Source organism: Ascaphus truei, chromosome 9 (genome assembly GCF_040206685.1).
Source record: "Ascaphus truei isolate aAscTru1 chromosome 9, aAscTru1.hap1, whole genome shotgun sequence".
Taxonomy (NCBI): domain Eukaryota; kingdom Metazoa; phylum Chordata; class Amphibia; order Anura; family Ascaphidae; genus Ascaphus; species Ascaphus truei.
Genome location: NC_134491.1, coordinates 31,661,035 through 31,682,377, shown reverse-complemented (window position 1 = coordinate 31,682,377; position 21,343 = coordinate 31,661,035). Strand labels below are relative to the sequence as shown.

At 45.1% G+C, this 21,343-nt stretch overlaps 1 protein-coding gene across 3 annotated transcripts; it reads left to right on the top strand.

Annotated features, from left to right (window-relative positions):
- The first annotated feature begins 270 nt into the window (after window positions 1-270).
- PTGR2 (prostaglandin reductase 2) lies at window positions 271-21,040 on the top strand. Of its 3 annotated transcripts, none has more exons than XM_075614284.1 (10): window positions 271-417; window positions 5,818-5,897; window positions 8,269-8,387; window positions 11,675-11,866; window positions 14,697-14,867; window positions 15,372-15,581; window positions 16,581-16,702; window positions 17,262-17,349; window positions 18,530-18,569; window positions 19,998-21,039. In XM_075614284.1, exons 2-10 carry the CDS (start codon window positions 5,861-5,863, stop codon window positions 20,060-20,062), a joined length of 1,044 nt encoding a protein of 347 aa, XP_075470399.1. In that variant the 5' UTR covers window positions 271-417; window positions 5,818-5,860; the 3' UTR covers window positions 20,063-21,039. The 3 variants fall into 3 exon arrangements, with proteins under 3 accessions (XP_075470399.1, XP_075470401.1, XP_075470400.1); XM_075614286.1 differs by lacking the exon at window positions 271-417 and adding an exon at window positions 555-1,126 and having other exon boundaries at window positions 19,998-21,040; XM_075614285.1 differs by lacking the exon at window positions 271-417 and adding an exon at window positions 3,367-3,414 and having other exon boundaries at window positions 19,998-21,040.
- The last annotated feature ends 303 nt before the right edge of the window (window positions 21,041-21,343 follow it).

Below are 21,343 nucleotides of genomic sequence, written 5' to 3'. Positions count from 1 at the left end.
CCCCCCCAAACAGGTTAGGTTTTCAGGATATTCCTGCTTCAGCACAGGTGGCTCAATCAGTCCCTGCTTCAGCACAGGTCTGTTCAGGTGACCTAACACCTGGAAGTGTTGTGGGAGGTATGGCAGAACTGGCTCATATTGCCATATAATATGGCCAAGGACAGTAACATGCCACCTTCCAACTAGCAGCACGTAGGAAAATACTGATGTATTAATCCTGCGTCACCAGGGGTCACAGGCGCCCAGTGACACGTCACTACGTAGGCTCCTCCTACTCCTTTCCTGTTTTAAATTAATCTGTGGCCGCTGAACAAGGTTTAAAGAAGTGACGCGCATGCGCTGAGAAAGCCGGTTGGGCAGCTCAGGGTCTCACTCGCCCGGTGTCTGTGCGCGAGGAAGCCCACCCGCGGGGAGCAGGTGAGCGATCACGTGACCTGTCACACGCATGTTATTCCCGCGTCACGCCCCTCCTGACAGAGCGGGTTGCGATGCTACTCCCCACTCAATCACATGATGCGCGGACTGACCGCGCACAGGGAGCGCTGGGACCTGGCGCGGACTGACCTCGCACAGGGAGCGCTGGGACCTGATGCAGACTGACAGCGCGCTGGGACCTGGCGCGGAATGACCGCGCACAGGGAGCGCTGGGACCTGGTGCAGACTGACAGCGCGCTGGGACCTGGCGCGGAATGACCGCGCACAGGGAGCGCTGGGACCTGGTGCAGACTGACAGCGCGCTGGGACCTGGCGCGGAATGACCGCGCACAGGGGCGCTGGCCGGGGCAGGTTGCCAGCACACTTATTTTACCCGCGCGGTGATTCGCTGGGTTGGAGTTCGTGTCACAGATACAACTACAGCTACTGTACACACTTCAGCGGCGTCTCCCGGGCAAAGGAGAATCTGTTACAGAATGGGGCCCCCCTTACCTGCCACGCGCCAGTAGGGGTTGCCATCCCTGGGGAGAGCTGTTGCGGTTACCGGCGCTTTCTCCCCATTACCGGCCACTCCTCCCTTCTGTATATCTCCGGTTGACACCTCATTATTAACTCCTTGTGCTTCCCAGAAAAGGGCTGCTACGTGTGGCTGAACTCTGAACGTGAAGGGGTTAAATAAACTCTGTCCAAGGCAAGTGTGTTACTGTGTGTGTGTGTACCACAAAAGTGATACAAATACCAGCACACCACGGGAATAGCAAGTAAAACTAAAGTACATTTATTGTGTCCAACATGCAGATATTAGCCTGACGTTTCTGTTCCCAGAGGGACCTTCTTCAGGGTCGCGCTAATATCTGCATCTATACTATAATTCTAAGTTGGATTCCGTCTGTTTGTCCGAAGCTTTGAAATCTCAGAAACGGCACAACGAAACTTTCACTGTATATTCTGCTGTGGATTTTTTGGTAAACGCAACAATTTTGAGCTTCTAATGTGACTCACCTCCCAAATTATGGACATTCTAAGGCCTGGGACATAGTGATTGTATCCGGGCGGAGGCGCGCTGAGGCTCAGGGTTCCCTGGCCTTACACAGCGCGCCGTCCGTAGGCGTGTCGGGGGCGGGCCAGTGAGGGCGAACCGCTCACGTGACCGGCCCTGCGCTCCGGCGTGCGCCAAATTTGAAACCTCCGTGAGACACGCTTCCCCAAGGCCTCGGGCATGGTCAGCGCTTATGCGCTGACCCGTGCTGAGGCGCGCTGCTGCTCGGCACTGAGCCCCTGCAGCCGCAATGAGAGCAGCTTTAACAGGGGCTCGCGCACGCTTGGGGAAGCGTGTGCCTCACGGAGGTTTCAAATTTGGCGCACGCCGGAGCGCAGGGCCGGTCACGTGAGCGGTTCGCCCAATGAGGGCGAACCAGCTCCGTGACGTCACTGGCCCGCCCACGGACGGCGCGCTGTATAAGGCCAGGGAAAGAGCCTCCGCCCGGATACAATCACTATGCCCCAGGCCTTAGTTTCCCTCGTCTGTCCAGCAAATCTGTTAAAGCAGGGGGCGTGGCTACTAAGGGAGGGGGTGTGTCCTTGGCTGGATCGGGGCTGTCTGTGTCTCTGAGATGTGTGGAGGAGATGGAGATGTGCCAGCTAGCGGGGGGAGAGGGTGGCGGGAAAATGTGCTGCCAGTGAGGGGACATGCCACTGCAGCGCGGGGAGATGTGCTGCCATCGGGGGGAGAGACACACAGACAGAGACAAATCTCACCCGCACTGCATCCAGCAGCAGGGGGGGGGGTGGAGGCAGGGACATGTATTCACTATTACATTCCCCGGATGAAGCCGGCCACAAAAGCTAGTTTGGAACATAAGACATTTGCTTTAGTTTTATTTTGCTATTCCTGTGTTGTGTGGGTATTTGGATCACTTTTGTGGTCTGTACTGACTTTAAATAATCTCTTACCTGGCACCAGGATTACCTCAGCTGAGGCACCTTACACAAGGTGTATGGCCATTTTGACTGGTATGTATGTATGATCTTGCAACCACAGTACCTGAAATCATGGAGGAGGTGGATTGACAAGGACTGAAGATAATGATAGATATATATGATATCACACTTCACAGACCTGCTGCCCAAATTCTTTGCAGCTTCCTCCATTAAGTGGTTTCCCAAGAACCAGCCCAATTCTGGTGCAGTTATGCCAGTAACAGAATTAGTCATTTATTGCACGGATTTTCCAAGTTTTCAGGATCTGCTAACTATCTTCTATTGGTGCACACAAGTGGATAGATTTACCTCTTCTAGAGGCAGCCAAAGCCTGGTCTCCAGTTCCATGGATTACAGTCAAAATAGAAATTATTTTGGAATGATTTCCTGTAATGAGCCCCTATAATATCTTGCAGATGAATGTTGCTCTGTATAAATAAAAACAATCATACCATCCCCCTTGCTCATTGAAGCACACGTCACATAGTTTCACAATGCTCTGTGTGTGAAACGTAAACATATATAGGAAAAGATGACCCCTACACTTTCAGTACAGTTGCCAGGTGGCTTCTCCAAATATACTGGACACAATGGTGAAAGGTGTGAAATGCTCGACACACACTCATCTCTCACAGCTCCATGCGGTTTCCTCCTCCCATGGATCCCGCCCCCTGGCTCCTGTCACCACCTCCTGGTTAGCTGTATTACCATTACCTCGTGCAGAGGGGATGAGAATTGGGAGGCAGAGTTCGCTTTTCTTATGTGCCCAGTACATGTTTTATTGATGTAAGCATACATCTATATGGTTTTTAGAGATTAAAATTGTTATTTTTATACGGTACACACTATGGCGTCTTCTCATCTATACACGACTGCCATGACATCCAGACATCCCCAAGAATCCTAGGATACAGAGACAGAGAGGATCTACACGATCATAACACATCATTCACTACCCACTTGAGTTTGGGTTACATGCTCGTTGATTTCAGATAAAATGTGAGTTCTGAATTTATAGAAGCCTACTGAATTTGGAGATACATCTATAGAGACTGTGTTGCACTATTGTGTTTATTTTTCATTCCACATATTCACCACTGAATGAGTTGCGCTCCCCTTCAACTTCCACACGTTCCAGCAAGAGGGATTCCTGTGTACCATCCTTCCAAGGGTTTTGAGCAGCATTTTTCATTTTACTTATTTCACTTATTTGCACAATATAGTATATATATTATTTTTTCACAATCACTGTCTAAGTCACATTATACCCATAACTGTTATTATCTCCTTAGAGCGCTGTTAGAAGTTTTTTTTCTCATAGCTGTATTACCAAGCAGCAGCCAATCAGGATGGAGGAAGCTACCCAGCCCCTTTGAAACAGCCCTGCTCTCTCCATGCTCGGGGAAATACCGCAGCCCCCCTAGCCGGTCAGGTAGTCCAGAGAGGTAATACCAGTATACACATCCGGTATTACCTCCATTTTTTTTTTTACTGGACAGAATGTCCAAATACAGGGCAGTCCGATTCAACACTGGACACCTGCCAACCCTAACTTTCATAGGGGCCTGCAATGGATGAGTTTGCAATATGCTGCCAAATGGGGTGACATTTTAATACTGATCAGCAGCTGAATGACTTACTCAAACCCATTGCTGGGGAATCTGGCTCAATGAGTCACACAGTCCTGGCAGGGGCATATAAGTATGTGAATAAACTTTGGATGACCCCTGCCAAAAGATGCTTCTTCCACTGCCAAATGTCACAAAGATACGCAGAGTGTTCTTCCAGTATAGGCGTTACTCCCAGTCTGGAACGCAGGCTAAAAGTTACACAGGACCAGATGAAATGTAACATTTTCAGGATATCCCAGCTCCAGCACAGGTGGCTCAGTCTAAGGCCTCGGGCATGGTCAGCGCCCCGTGCTGAGGCATGCTGCTGCTCGGCAGTGAACCCCTGCAGCCGCAATGAGAGCGGCTTGAGCAGTGGCTCGCGCACGCTTGCGGAAGCATGTGTCTTAACAAATCTTTAGTTTCTGAGCTCGCCGGAGCGCGTGTGTAAATACCCCAATACATCTACAAAAGAGCCCAATCCATTAAAAAAACAAAAAAAAACAATACGTATTAAAAAGGGATCTGTGAGTCCGTGCACATCTGTATATATTATATTATATTATTGTCAGACTTGTCTTGACGATTTGGAGGTTGTGGTCTCTGCATATATCAATGTACGTTTTTGACCGGGGCTCGCTAACTCAAGTCTTCAAGAGCCACTAACAAGTCAGGTTTTCAGGCTATACCTGCTTCGGCACAGGAACTCAGTCATTGATTGAGCCACCTGTGCTGAAGCAGGGATATCCTGAAAACCTGACCTGTTGGTAGCTCTTGAGGACTGGAGTTGGCCATCCCTGTTTTAGACATTGTGTATCGGAGTGTGTATGTGTGTGTTGGTGAACTTGTGCAGGACAGCAGCTGCCTACATGAAGAGTCAGCAGCTGTAGACAGTGAAATAATTACATTTGTGCTTCCAACATATTTGCCCGGGTTACCTCTCATATCATGTTACAAGTGTCCTTCATTCTGGAACAGCATTCAGATTGTAGGAATTTTGTACATGTGCAAATGTTCACTTCCTGGAGCAAAGTTGGTTTGTGGTTTTGCTAAGGCTGTCCTTGGGATTGGAAGGAAATATTCTAGAGCAGTTTTCAGAGTTTTAACTCCGCTTTTTTCTTTCTTTTTTTTTCCAGACAAAAAGAATGAATTGTAATGTAATTTTTGTGTATTGTTCTCCAATAAACACAATTTGTAAGAAACCCCATGTGTATTATAAGCAAGGAGTGACATGACCATTGATTTTTCGAATTAAATCAGGAATCGGTTGAGATTATCGCCTAATATCCGACCAAAATGAAGGAGTTAATTTCAAAGCCTGCTTTGTTTGGGGTGCTTGTCTCAAAAGTGTGGCCACACTTAAGATCTAGAGAACAAAACAAAAAAAGACAGCACACTCAATAGCACACCAATGTCGTTTTATGGGATACAATCCTGAAGTCTCACTCGTTAAGGCTCTCGGCGTTTAACAGATGTTAGTTGTCATTTCAAATGGAGACAAACATGGGGTGACAATCTCTGCCATCTGCATCAGGCCATCTATACTAAGGGCCTACGCCTATAGCGGAAACTAACGCTTTGGCCGTGTTTGGGCGAAATTTCACAGACTTTAATGGCATCAGCTAAAGAATGGCCACTTCCCTGTATGTAGACGTATCCTTTAAGTAGTGTCATTCTACAAGCTAATTTAAAGTCCATTCAAATGCGCGGCAGTATGATGCCTTATAGTTTAACACCTACTAGTAAATATGTAGACGTTGTCTCATCAATATACCTCTAATATGTACCCTTTTAGGATTCTGCCACGTGTGAATAAATAATTCCCTGGGGCTGTAAGGATGAAAATCAAGAGAGTTGTTTTGGCTTCTAGGCCTGGTAAGTGTTCTATTTTGTTAATTTATGATTCGTTTAATGACCAAAAAGCAAAGGAATGACAGTTCCACTTAGCTGGTCTTACACATTGCTAGCTAGTTCTCCTTTTTCCTCCTGAGCACATGCTACAATCTCAGGCAGCAGTCTCACCTTTTTCTGTCGTGGAGAAATATATTTTACATGAATATCTCGGAGGTATCTTCTTTTTATTTTTTTTTAAATGGCCACCATGGCAGTTTCCTCAAATCTATTATTGCAATGTTGGTAAATATTGTAACCTGAAGTTTAGCATGGTTCCTACTGATGTTATCTCTTCCTGATCATTGACCTCCTTGTCAAAGGGGCCTCAGACATGGGATGTCCGTCCAGAAGTATGAGGTGAAATAATTCCCATTGGAAGAGAAAACAAAGCAACATTTCTGGAATTACTTTAAACCACTTTTCTGAGTAAATGTAGACGACAAGCACCTAGTTGTATCCTATTGAAACCTTTCATTGTATTTGGTGCTAAGTGGCACTGCACCTTTAGCTTGGTGGCTCCAGTGTGGAGCTGGGGCATTCCAGCATAATCTGTATTTAGTGACCAATTAGTTTTAATGTTTATGGCTGCCTCCTGCTGACAAGAGAATGTGCTGTGCCAGCTTCCTTCACAAGAACTGTTTAACAAGCCAACGTTTGTTCAATATTCCCCCAACTAGTGTCTGTGTGACATTTCTAATTCTATTTTTCTTCCCATTTGTAAGAAATTTGGTGCAGTGTTAGGAATAATAAGATACAACAACTGTAGGTGATCAATTCCTTTTTAAGAATAAATAAGATAACTATATTTAAAGCTGCAGTTCAGTCAATATCCTGCGTGTTTTTTTTTTTAATAAATCAGTTCTGTAGTAAGAAAAAATACTTTTAGCATTTTCTGTTTTTTAAAAACAACAACTTTGAAAGACCAATTTTCTTGTATTCTATTTTAACAGCCATTTGCTAAGGCACTGCCCCTTCATGTCCTGTCACAAGCCCTGGCACACCCCTTTGTCAGCCCTGCCCTCCCTCTAGCACATTTCAGTGCAGGAGTGCTCATGAATATTCATGAGCTTCCACTGACGGACTGAAGCAGAATATAAACAGATCCCTTCACTAATTATGGCACCAAATTTCGCCTATCAATACATGGAGAACGAATTGACCTGCAGCTATACAGTTCTTTAGGTAATTAGAGATTGCCCACATGAAACTATTGAAGTAAAAAAAAAAAAAAAAAAAAACTGCAGCTTTAAATCACTTTTGCACTATTTTACAGCAAAGGTTATTTTTATTTATTTTTTTACATTGGCAGATTCTGCAGGGTTTGTATTAAAAAAATAATTGGATGTCATTCCCCCGGAATCCCCGGCTGCAGTGAAGAAGCACTGTTTGCTAAGCGATAATGGGGAAAGAGATGAGTTGGATGCTTGGCGGTGGATATTGAGTGGAAGGGCATTTCAGGGGTGCGGGGCAGTAAGTGAGAGGTTTCAGGCGGGACAGGGCTTTACTTATTAAAGGGGAAGACAGAAGAAAACCTTGAGCAGAACTCAAGATGTTAGCTGGGGTGTAGTGAGGAATTAAGGCTGAGGGGCAGAAGAGTGTATAACCTTCAGAGAGAGAACACTATCAATCTCTATGCCAGCACACACGGGCACCTGTGCTGTAGCAGGGATATCCCGAAAACCTGACCCGTTAGTGGCCCTTGAGGCGTGGAGTTGCCCCCCCCTGCTGTTTGCACTGTTAATTTGACCCTTTTGGCCGGCAATATACTTGCACTGGTATTCTGAAACGTACGTAATCCCCTGGTAGGGGACACACCCTGTTTTTTCATTAAGGCTGTTAGAGTAGCTGCGCGCACTCCGCTGTGCGCACTCCGCTGTGCGCACGCGGCACGTATAGTTGGCTGTGGTTAGTCAGCCTTTCTATAATGGTGCAGCGCGCGCACACGGCAGTGAGCGTGGAGCCGGCCGACAGGGGGGAAGACGGGAAAAAAAGATTTTGCGACGCTACCGCCGCTGATATGTGTGTCAAAGTTGAATAAATAAAAATTATTTTTATTGTGGAACATGCATTTTTTTTTTTAATTATTATTTAATACATTACACACACACACACACACACACACACACACACACACACACACACTACCTTCGCTCACAGCATACACACAAAAAGCGTGCGGCACGTGCACGCGCGTTCGCACAGGCGCGCGCACAAGCACCTACTATAGGACAAGACTTAAACAGCCCCATTGTTGGATAGCGATTGCATACTTCTAGCTGCCCCATATTTCTGGCCCTGTAGTTCTGTGATGGGGAATTGTTGGGGAGCTACTGACACACGTACGGCTTTCCAGGAAATGATGCGGAGCCAGTGTCTGAAAACTTCCGCCTGGAGGAAGCGGCCCTTGCAGATGAGATCATGGACGGACAGGTCCTGGTCCGGACCTTGTATATTTCTGTGGATCCTTACCTGGTGAGAAGTGCATAGTTGCCTTTTTAAATGTGAAGCCGTTTTGAACCTGCAACATATTGCATCCCCTTAATGCAGTAAATATGTTGTTGTTTGGACCAAACACGCGAAGTCTCTTTTCTGCACCAGTGACCTCTCTGGGAGAAAATACCTGACTTGGTAACGTAATGTATAGGGATTTCTGTTTTAACCTGTTCTTTTAAGAAACTATCCTGCATTTACTGTGATTGTATGTTCTTGTAATCCTTTTTCTGAAATCTAAGCAATGTATTTTTATATATTACAACATTTAATAAAATCTAAGCAATGTATTTTTATATATTACAACATTTAATAAGTGATGCTTTGGGCTCTGAATGAACTTTGGAGAGTATTTACATTTTCGGACAAATTTTGCTACAGCAGATTTTTGTGTTATGTGAATAGGAAAAAAACTATTATAAACAGGGGCCTGAGACCGTGGCAGATATTCATTTTACATCTTTTATTTGCATAATTTCTCAGGTTGTGGAAGCGTATAGATATGATTGCAATTGAGTAAGGGGTTAATATCAACTCATTGAAGGAACTTTTGTGGAGGAGACAGGTGAGTTGGCTAGAGTAGCCATGTGTGCAACCGTGGTTGCATATCTATGTCACGTGCTCACTTGTGTGCTATTCGTGTCAGATGGTATAATGGAGACTGATTGAAGGGAGATATTGTCCATTTGAGGGACCTTTTGCGAAGGTGAAAAGTGGGACAGCTAGAGATATCTGTATTAACCTTTTTTTTGTCCCTTAGGCCTCGGGCATAAGCGCTGACCTGTGCTGAGGCGCGCTGCTGCTCGGCAGTGAGCCCCTGCAGCCGCAATGAGAGCGGCTTTAGCAGGGGCTCGCGCACGCATGCGGAAGCGTATGTCTTAGAAATTTTTTAAATTCAAGCACTCAAGGGAGCGCAGGGCCGGTCACGTGAGCGGTTCGCCCAATGAGGGCGAACCAGCTCCGTGATATCACTGGCCCGCCCCCGGACGGCACGCTAACCAAGGCCGGGGAAAGCACCCGCTTTCCCTCAACCTCAGCGCGCCTCCGCACGGGCTGAGTCACCATGGACTCAGCCATATACAGGTCACGTGCTCACAGGTGTGCCGTACGTGACCGTATGTTTTCTTATTTTTTTTTTGTTATGTCCCTTTTCTGTTCTTCTAAAACATTTTTGAAGACCGAGTCCAAAGAGCTTCATGCTCTTATTTAAAACCGGTTTAATCCTTCTGAAAATCGGACACATTATTTTGAAAGGTTATGCGAATAATGCATAGCGCCATATAAGAAAGAGAAATAAAATCATTAGTATTGTTCGTCATCATGTATTTCCTCTGGCGGGGAATCTGCTTGACCGTGGTTTCTAAAGAATTGCAGAACCAGGACTAAGGCTAATATTATGTGACCAGCTGCTAACATCTGCCAAGGCTAAAGTCCCAAGGCTGAATTCACAAAGAGCACTTGCATCTGAGCAAAGCTAAGTGCAACAAAGCACTTGGATATTGTATGGGTTCCCACATTGCACGTGACTTAGTGTACACTAACCTGCATTTCTTATGTTATTTTCTTGTTGTCTCTGCAGACAACGTATTAATCTCCTAATCTGCAGCATCCATTTTAAACACACACACACATTCTTTTATTAACATGGATTTTGTCTCCTCTAATGAAAAAAACAAAGCAGATGGTCGCGGCTTACCGGAAACAATCACAAGAGGTTTATTACAAAAAATGTTAAATAAAGAATAGTGGAGTAAGTATTTCAGGATGAAATGAGCGCCTCCGATTACTGATGCTTTTACTGCAAAGTTACATTTCATGAACTGGAGATAAGAATCCCTCCTCCTCCCCAGCAATAACCATATTGCACTGTATGATGAAACCGAGCACCTTTCACTGTATGAGAGATTAGCTAGCTATATATTCCTGCAGCCCTCAGAACTCCTTTCACTGTAGAACATATAGGCTTTTATACCAGCAGACCGTGCTGCTCACTGTTTGCGGGAGTATTTATATAACCCCCAGTTCCTGGGATACCAGCTGTGTTCGTCACCCCATGGACACATTATGGCAGCCGGGGACGGCCCGGCTTCGGTGGTCAGTAGAAAGTTTAGACGTTTTGATTGGTGATGCTGCGGCCATATTTCTGGAAGCAGGGAGTTCCTAGAAGTCAGGGGGTCCCAGGTCCGTTCTGGGGGACACTCTAGTTCGGGTACATTTAAAAGCAATATAACAGGACTGATGTAAGTCAGGGGGGCTCAAGGCCCCCACAACAGGTCAAGTTTTCAGGATATCCCTGCTTCAGCACAGGTGGTGCAGTCTTCAACTGAGCCTCTGATTGAGCCATCTGTGCTAAAGCAGCGATATCCTGAAAACCAGACCTGTTTGGGGGGAGGGGGGGTTTGCTGACCGTATTTGAGCACCCCTGTTTTAAGTAGCCCTTTCTATATTGTGGATACATCTGCTACTTTAACACGTGTGAATAACCTATAGATGAGTCCTCCCCCTACAGGTGTGTTTGTCAGTGCTCCGGCTTGGTTTGATCATGTTCCACGCAGGAGAACCTGGGATTTGCAGGCGATTGGAGACGGAATTATAATTTAGGGCAGATAGATTGTGTTGCTAAGCAGTAACCCTCCCCCCTAACATATTGTGAAATGCATATCTGTTAATTCCCAGCTCGTGTTCCCGTCTTGTTTACACGATGCGCCTCTTTTGGTTATTGTCTCGGTGCGGGTGCTTTGCAAAGCCGATGGAAAGACTTTTGACCGGTCTCCCAGCAAGAACAGATCAGGAGGCTAGACTGCGAAACTGGGGTGTATATACTGCAGTCTATCACAGAGTATGTCATCGCGACGGACATTCAGAAGCGATCACTGTCACCAACAGGAAGTTAAGACACTGGCCTCCGAAGTGGGATACACCAGTTTGGGGCCTTCTGCCCAAAGATTTCTACCAAAAAGACGTTTATTGTAGTTCCACTTGACCATTTTATAACCGAGCTGTAATGCATTGAAAACACTGAACTCTTACTATTTCAATGTGTTTCCTCTTATTCTGTATATGTGCGAAAGCTTTTCAAATTCAAGCATGTGTTGACATTAACATTATTTCATATTGAATAGTTTTGCATCTCTGTATTTGTTGTGTAGCAATCCTGAGTAGTTGTGACGCCTTGGAGGGCCTGCAACCTATTGTCTCTGCATTTACTTGGGGTTGGCGGAGGGTGTGACTGGAAGATGAATCCTGGTAAACGGGGTTTTGTTTTTCAGCGCTGCCGTATGAATGATTTCACGGGCACAGATTATATACAGCCCTGGGAGCTCTCGAAAACCCTGGACAGTGGTGGAGTCGGTGTTGTGAAAGAAAGCAGAAGCAGCCAGTACACGGCGGGGGATTTCGTCATGAGCTTTAACTGGCCCTGGCAGACGGCCTGTATCCTGGATGACAAATCTCTGCAAAAAGTAAGGTATACAGCGCAAGATGCGGTCCGTGTAATGCTTAAAGCCGGGGACCGTGAGGCGGCTATACACCAAAAGGAACATGTGCAAACTATTTCACATTTCCCAAACCGCTTAGTAATAGGTTTAGTTTATTTACCCCTCGTATGGGGCAAATCTATTGTTGATTTTCAGTGCATTACAAGCATCTCTGACAGAGAAGGGTTAGTGGCCAAATATACCAAGTGACGTTATTTCATAAGAAATCATCCTGTTCCTGACTAAATCTTATGGAGAATCCCTTTACTAGGGGGGCTGCGGGAAGCCCCCGTCCCCTCTTTTCTTTTACCAATACCCACATAAACACATACAAATAACGACAGACTCGGTCTGGAGGTATAAAAAGGCAGCGGCTTTTGTTTATTATAAAAAAATAGCGTAACTGCTTGTCGTTTAATAGGTTAAGTGCAGGGTCAGACAGGCCTTGACCCGCTGGCCCCGTCAACCGTAGCCGTGCGCCGGCCGTTATCGCGAGTGGGCTGAAATTCTTTCCATCCGCCCCGCCCACTCGCCTCTACCCCCGGGCTTTATCAGCCCCGTCTGGCAAGAAAAAGCACTTACCCCCCAACTTCCGCCACAAATGCGTTGTTTCAAGAGGGGGATAATTAATGGCCCATCCGCCAGGTACAGAGGCACCAGAAAAGGAAGGGATGGAACGCACCCCCCAAATGGAGGGGGGGTTGAATGTGCGCCCACCCTTCCGACACGCGGGCCAGTATCTTCCCCCGGCACCCCTGCCTTAACACCCCGCCTGCCCCAAGCAGGTAAGCACACACATAAATGTGGTGTTAGAAGGAAAGGCACAAGCATTGGGGAAGGACAACCAACCCCACAATGCGCATGCTCCGTGTGGAAGGGTAAGCACTGGGGACAACATGAGTGTGCATGCTCGGGGAAGCTTCAGGGAAGGCCTCCCCTCCCACTCTGCTGCCCGCTTCCCTGCTCCCAATGTGTTCACTTTCCCCCTGGCGCAGATCACTAGGCCTTGGCAATAAGTCCGCTTTGCTCTATCTCTCCCTTGGCGCAGGCTGCCTCCACTCGCACCCACCGCCTGCCCCGAGCGGGCCAGCCTGGCACCCAGCAGTGAGGGAGTGGGGGGGAGGTGTACAGAGGAGGACAAGGCCAATACGCCAACAATTTAACCAAATAAAAGTACTTGCCAATTTTTGACGAAGGAAGAAGAGGCCAAAGCGAAAACGGTCACAGCCAGGAGCAAAGTGAGCGCACCCGATCCCGGCTGCGCCCTTTAAGCTCCCTTCTTGATCCTTCCCGGTCGCGTCAGCGGCCAATCAGCAGTGAGGGAGCCTTGCCCCCTGGTCAGAGCCGCCCATTACCTAGGCAGCTAGAAGGGCTGCTGAACGCTTCTGCAAAATCCCTCTTCCATTCAGAGCTGGGGTAGGAAGAATCCGGGACGATTTAATCGCTTTACCTGGTCCTGGAGTCAGATTATATATATATATAGGGGCATTTTACTTTGTGCCACTAGATCTTCTTTACTGCTATGCACTTTAGCAGTCATGGGGTTAAAACCGCAACTCCCCCCCCCCCCCCTCCAAAATGTTTGTTTTAAAAATTCTTTATTTGAAAAGCCTTAGTCTTGTTTTTTTTTTTGTGTTTCACTGATGTGGAAAACAGGCAAACTGTTTTTTTTGCTTAAAATGTGTAAATGACAGGGCCTTTTAAAAATGATATTTGTAAAGTACACCTGCAGAACTCGCAATGTATCATCAAAGATGGCAACAGATGGACCCTGCTGTGATGGTAAAATAAAACCTTTAATTCATTATTTCAGAAGCAGCTGCTTTAGGCACTTTAACTCACACTTAACATTTTGCAGTGGCGTACGGTGAAATGTTTTCATTATCTCACTTCTCTATGCGCCTCGAGCATTGCTCACAATCAGCATAGCTTTGCCTGAGACGTTAATGCTTTCTAGCTCCTGTTCCCTTTATTCCAGGTCCTGGCGAAGTATGCTGTTAACAAACAAACATGAATCGAACAGTCACCCACACTTGATTTAGAAACTTTGAGACCTTTACATTGTTATGCATCCTTTGAATAAGCCATAATGTGCTGCTATTGGTCCTTATCTGCCTCCTTGTTAATGCAGTCTGTAGAATTCTGCCTGGGTGTATCATCTTTATTTCTGTCGGAGACTAAGTGGGGCGATTTTTTTATTAAATCGGGTGCTACAGCACGGAACTGGCTTGTGACTTGAATGGGACTTTCCGTGCAGTAGTTCCCGATCTGCGCTATCACATGAATAACCAGGGGTAAAATAAATAAATGACTTGCACCGGTCCATATCTACTCATTCATTGTGCAGGCCGGCACAGGGAAGACCTGTTCATAAGCAGAGCTGTCAGTCAGTGCATAGCACTATATATAAGGCATTATGGAGAGCTGTGACGTGGCGGCTCAGCTTCCCCAGACTTTCTGCAGTTATTCAGCTTCACTTTTTCTGGGGAGGGGGAGTGGGTCATTTTGAGTCCCAGTGAATAACCCCTTCATGAACGCCGCAAAATCAGAAAAGTTCTTCAATTTCTCTCTGAAAATATTTGTAGCAATGCCTGACAAATAATAATGTTTAATATCAAATCAGAGACAAACAGAACCATTGCTGGGTGGTGGCATTGCTGGGTGGTGGCATTGCTGGGTGGTGGCATTGCTGGGTGGTGGCATTGCTGGGTGGTGGCGTTGCTGGGTGGTGGCATTGCTGGGTGGTGGCATTGCTGGGTTGTCCGTGCAGGTGAATTACTTGCCTTTCACTACAATGTGGTTTTGTTTCCATTAGCTGGACCCTGGCCTTGTGGATGGGCACCTCTCGCATTTCTTGGGCGCAGTGGGACTGACCGGCCTGACTGCCTTGCTTGGTGTAAAGGAGAAAGGACACGTGACCCGGGGGGCCAATCAGACTATGGTTATTAGTGGCGCTGCTGGTGCTTGCGGCTCATTGGCTGGCCAGGTATAATGCTCTAGTTCTTGGCTTCGGCTCCTGTGATGGTTTTACGTGGCTGTCCTGACATCACTTGAACCAAACTTCACTGTGGCTGTTTAAACAGCTAAGCACAGTTTGTGACACTGGAAGTCCTGATTATTTACAAGTGCAATTACATTCACATACACTCCTGGTTTCCTATGTTCTGATCGGGCCGCCATGGAACACGAGTTGACGAGCGTGGCTCTAGTCCTAGAGTGATACAAATCCCTTTTGGTTACTACTGGGTATAATGAGTTGCCTCCCACGCTGGCAACTATGAAGTTAAAGACGCAGTTCCACCCAGTTGATTGTTGAACAGATTGCCTTTGCTTTCCCCTGTCCATCCTGATCAAATGCTTTAATAGTATCATTTCCCAGTACTTCTCTTTCTTGAAGAGCTAATGGTTACCATTGTGTTTTCCTAATCGCTGCATTACCACGCGGCCCTGTCCGCGCACTCTCTCATTTTATCCTTGCCCCATACTGTAGGTCGGCCGCCACCTTGGCTGCTCCCGGATTGTTGGAATCTGTGGTACGGACGAGAAGTGCTCACTCTTGGTCTCCGATCTGGGGTTTGATGGCGCGTTGAATTACAAGAAAGCGGGAATAACGGAGAAGCTGAGGGAGTGCTGCCCGCACGGAGTGGATGTGTACTTTGATAATGTTGGGGGAGAGATCAGTGATACAGTGATCAGCCAGGTAATAAGATGGAGTCACTTTCTTACCCTGTATGTAGGAGGCAGCATGGTGTAAATGAATACAACTAGCAACTTCTCCTCCTATCCATCACTCTCTAATCCTTAGGCACCTTTCTCTGTATTTTCTCTGACCTATTCTCTCACACTTTCTCACTCGCATCGCCACGCTTTTTCACTTACATATCTGTATTTTTTTTTTTTTCTCGGCCTTTAACTCTTGTTCTCTCTTCCAATCTCCCTCTCTTTTATCTGGGGTATATTCACCAACACGCCCTTCCATGTACAGTACATTGCTAGTAAGAGCCATATTTATTACATGGGCCACAAGGTGCCTTACGACGTATCATCACTTGATAAATATGACCTTAAGGCAGGGTTGGGCAACTCCAGTCCTCAAGGGCCACCACCAGGTCAGGTTTTCAGGATATCCCTGCTTCAGCCCGTGGCTGCTGCTGTTGTTGTTGTTTGATCCACCTGTGCTGACGCAGGGATATCCTGAAAACCTGACCTGTTGGTGGCCCTTGAGGACTGGAGTTGCACACCCTTGATTTAGGGTCTCTCCATGTACATGGTTATTTTCTGTTTTCTCCTTTCTGGAAAGTTCTGTTAAGGAGTCTGAGTGTTAGAGTGCATCGTCGGAATTGCAATCTCTCCTTTAACAGGGATTTCCCTGCGCTGGTCTCCCTTCCCCAGCAAAGAGACACCACTCAGCAGGGGCAGAAGAAATATGGTTTAAAGGTTGTCTGTTCATTCACAAACCGCTGTATCCCAGGAACGTTCTTTAATTCGTCAAAAACAAACCAGAGATATATATATTTTTAGCAGTAACATTATTCACCAATTGCATTGTATTTTCCACCCTTTGTCCAGTATACATCAGCATACATTGCGAAACAATAAATGGATCTCCCTCTCTAATAAGAAATACTTTCATAAACTGAAATGACATTATATGAATAATGACAATAAAAACATCATGAAATATTTTTGTACCGAGCAGATGAACCAGGACAGCCATGTCATTTTATGTGGCCAGATCTCCCAATACAACAAGAACGTCCCTTACCCACCGCCTCTCCCTCCCCACACCGAGACTGCCCTGAAGGACCGGAACATCACAAGGTACAGTACGAGTCCTTGTTAGTGTCTCATATTAGAAAAGCTAACATTTAAACTTGCAGTTTGGGGTGGTTGTCTTGTCCTATCCTGGTTTTCTAACCCTTTAGCATGAGCAATATTAACTGGTCACAGCTGTTATCTACTCTCGCCCTACGAAAGCTACATTGTTTTAGCGAGGGTAGGGAGAGGGGGGTGGGGCTGCAACGTGCCCACTCTATAAATACCAAAGCACCACCATTAAATTGGAAAACTATGAGGAAGTTTCCTCTCTCCCAGGAACACAGAAAGTTATGAGTAGGTTTAGGGGCTGTGCACTTCTTAACCCAGGATGTGCTGAAAAGCTGCAGGCATAAGCTTATAGGGATCCATATTAATATGGATATGAAGCAAAAAGACACACGTTAAGGGCTCATTTTGCATGTCATTACCCAGAATCCCTGGCTGCCGTTGAAGCATTGTGTGCTAAGAGATAATGGGGGGGGGGGGAAAGCAGGTTTGTTGACCCGTCTGAGACATGCGATTGTACCCATAAGTGGTATTTTTATTTGCTGCTCTTTCCCAGGGAAAGATTTATGGTGCTGAACTACGCAGACCAACATGATTCGGGCGTTCTGCAGCTCAGCCAGTGGGTCAGGGAAGGGAAACTGAAGGTACGTGTCCAATCCCTTTCCAGTCAGATTGTACAAACTGTATGTAAAAGATTGTGATGTTTACTGCAAATATTGTACTCTGCATGCTACAGTTGGCCGGATCTTTAAGCCCTAGGTCCATTCTGAATAAACATTAATATTTAATATAATATTTTTGCTGACCATGTTCACGGTGCTGTACATAGAATTTTGCAAGCTGTCCCTGCTCCAGAGAGCTTCAAATTTGGTGCACGAGACAGAGCTGACCCTGGAATCTTAATCCGGTTCACGAGCTTCAACGGGAGTTTCTCACCACGAAGATAAACCTTCAGCCCAATCTAGAAACAAATAGATTGGCGGTCATTAAGGTCCCTTTTGCTAACCTAGTTACCAGTTTTCAAAATATAGATTAAAATCAATCTACAAGCTCTTCGGCTTCAAACCCTACAGGACTCTCTTGCATCAAACTTTTGTATTATTATTTGAAGTATTTCGCTGTCACCTTGTTCCATGCATCTTCTGGTAGTATTAACAGACTCGTTGAACCATACCTCCTTTCTGTTCTTGTTATGCTATCCTTTACAAGAGGCTGCCTTTATGGTTAACAGGACTCTTGTCTATGACTTTGCTATTGACTTTGCAAAGTCTTGTGACTTATCAAACAAGAACATATCCCGTTGGTTCCAGTTGAAAGCTTCTTAATAAATCTGAGACTTAAGTGACCCTCACAAAGTCCCCAATGTCTGTACTCGAATGTCACCCTCCATGGAAGGCAGCAGTTCACAAATGCTCGGTAAAAGTTATCGCACATTTTCAGCCATTCAGTTGAATTACCATCGCAGCAGCACCAACTTTTTAAAGAGCATGTGAAGTTCCAGCTGGCCGTGTCGCTGTTCTTGTAGATTCGGTCTCACCGCGTCCTCAGTCCCCCAATGCCATTATATAATGCTGAAGTCTGTTCTTTCATAACTGAGCTTGTTATATTCCAGAATGTGATATTACAGAGCGCACACAATCTGTAGCTAACCAAGCTGATTTCTGCAGACTGTGATCAGGAGCATAAAATAATACATATAATTTTAATCTGCTCCCTGCGAGATGGGCTTTGTGTGCCTCTGTGTATAACATTTTCTCACATTGTATAAACACTGTCCTCAAATGCATTTTAATTTAGCAAACCTATTCTGCCTTTAATTACCAGGCGCAAGAGACGGTTGTACATGGACTAGAGAACACAGCAGGTAAGAGTCACTTTCCCTAGGAGACCTGCACTGGATCAGGCTTTTACTTGGCATTCAGTGCATCTGATTAACAGACTTGAATCATGGTCAGAATGAAACGAGCCACAGATGGAGGAGCAGCGTGTACCTCAGTGTAAGGCGACTCCAGTGTCACGTGCAGTAAATACACAGGATATGACTTTTATTCTCATGTTACACACATGGTACATTTAACTTATTTTATTGAGATCATTTTGGGTTGCCACCTTTACTATGTTCTGTAGCAGGGGCGGCCAACTCTGGTCATCAAGAGCTATAAACAGGTCAGGTTTTCAGGATATCCCTGCGTCAGCACAGATGGCTCAAATGAATTCTGAGCCACCTGTGCTGAAGCAGGGATATCCTAAACACCTGCAGTGTCTGTAGCTCTTGAGGACTAGAGTTGGCCGACCATGCTCTATAGGCGTGAGGGCGTGAGTATAAGTCATGGGTCCGTTCTAGAAATGAATGTATCTTACCATAAAAGCGAATTGACAACAGATTAAATGACTATTATGCATGCTAAAAATCACCATCTTGTAAGTCTTTCCTTGTAAACACTTAAAAGACCATTTATTTTTAGTGGAGGTCAAAATGATTTTTTTTGTTTTAATTTGTGTAAACTCTATTAAAGCTCAGATAAGATACAGGAATAGGTTGTGAATTACTATCTAGGTCTCTATTAGTACGGCATGATATGGAATATAGTAATTTCACCACATTTGTGAGGGTTTGTTTTTATGCATTAATTAAGGCGTTAAGAAAAAAGAAACTGCAATTTGACACATTGGCTAAATGAGGAACTATTTGTGATGTTATTAAAGTTCTGTTTTTTTCACCATGGCGTCAGCATGTACCGGTTGTATTGAGGTGTTTAGCATTAGAGATGCGCAAAATGTTCGCACATGGTCGGGAACCATGCTAAATGTACCCCTTTTTGTCACAAGCAAATCTGAGTTTGTGAGTGCTTTTGCCTGGCATTAGATCTGTGTCTTTGCATTTCCATGCGAGTGTGACATTTTCTAAAACCACTAATTTTGCTTAATGCTGGCACTATAAATAGGGCACACGCCCCATGTTTCGCTCGCTGTCTGGCGATATTTTACTGAAAGCGTACTAATTTGGCATCATTAGCCCATTGAAATGTTTAGTGGGGAATCATATTTTGGGGGGAAATGCTTCATTTTGAGGATACCGTTTGGCGCATCGCTATTCAGCTTATTTATTAGCTCCTTTACTGTGTTTACCATAATCCATAAAAATGGGACAGATCACATGGACACACAGGGCTCCGAGGGAAAATGTATTTTGTACTTGCAACAGCGCTGTTATACTTTTTTGTTGACCGGTTAATACCTTCCTTTTCTGTGCCGAAAATAATACTTCTATATCAATGATTTTGTCTTGCAGGTGCTTTCCTCTCCATGATGAGAGGGGGTAACATCGGCAAGCAGATCGTACAAGTCTCTGAATAACAGTTTGCAGACATTAAACAATGCACAAAAAAAACCTTGCATTTTGACTTTGATTAAAAAAAATGTGTGTGTGTGCGTTTAGTATAATCTCTGTGCGGGCTAGAATGCAGTTTTGTTTTTTTTGCGCGGGCGCGTGTCCATTAGTTTCATAACATCACCTGCGTTACGGTTTTTAGTTACAGGACAAAGATTTTTTTCCCCCCATAAACTCTGCATGTGCCAGCAAAGAAGTTTCACGTCAAAACATTCCTTAAAAAAAGTGTGACCTGACCCTCCTTTCTTCTCTTCGTTCTTTTCTATCTCCTTTTCTGTCTTCACTAAGCCGCGTATAAAAGTGTTGAAAAATATATGAATCTGAAGAGTTGGACGGATAACATTTATGTTAAATGTTAGACCACTAATCTAAGTTTGTATATAAATTCTAAGTAGAGAAAACGCCAATCAAGTTGTATTGTTGTGTACATTAACAGCTGTATTCTCTCAACTCTCTTGTAAACAGTGGACTGTAAAAACCTGTACATCCTTGTAAAAGCAATAAAAATAAAGTGTGTGTGTGTGGCAGGGCACACATGAATAGTAATAATCCAAGTGATTTGGAGGGGTGTTACTACTAAAGTACTAAACTATGTAGAAGGGTCACAAAAGCATATGCACCAAATGGTAATAAAATGTGTGTATGTGTTATTAGATCTCTCTGTGTTAACGGATTGCTGGTCATTTAATGTCCCAATTTCAGTATTCACTTCTTACTCTGGGGTGTCACCTATGTCTTGTGCATTATGCATTGCAACCCATTATAAAGGTTTGTTAGAATTGCAACAAGGGATTTTGCGTCATACCTTCATGCCACTTCTCTTTTAAATTTATATCTGCGTTATACACAGCTTGTTATTATTCTTGGTAGAGTTAAGCCTTTTCTCAGGGGTTGTTTAATGAATAAGAATCTGGGTTTGTTAGTTTGATTCTTTCTCCTCTACCCCTACCCCCCCCCCCCCCCCAGTGTCCTTGAAATCGTCAGGATCTCCATATGCTGATAGCACACTATAAACACAATTCTGCAACTCCTTCAGTTACTGATTTTCCATTGACTGTTAAAAGTGCAGATTCACTTAGTAAAATGTATTGAAATTACAATAAAAGGAAAGCACTCAGAATTGTGAAACCTCTTCCTTTTATATCCTATTGCATATGGAAGGGATTAGTTTCTGCTTTGTAACTGAGGAAGACGATTGGAATAGCAGAAAGTTACCCTGATCATGACAGCTATAGTACAACTAGTAA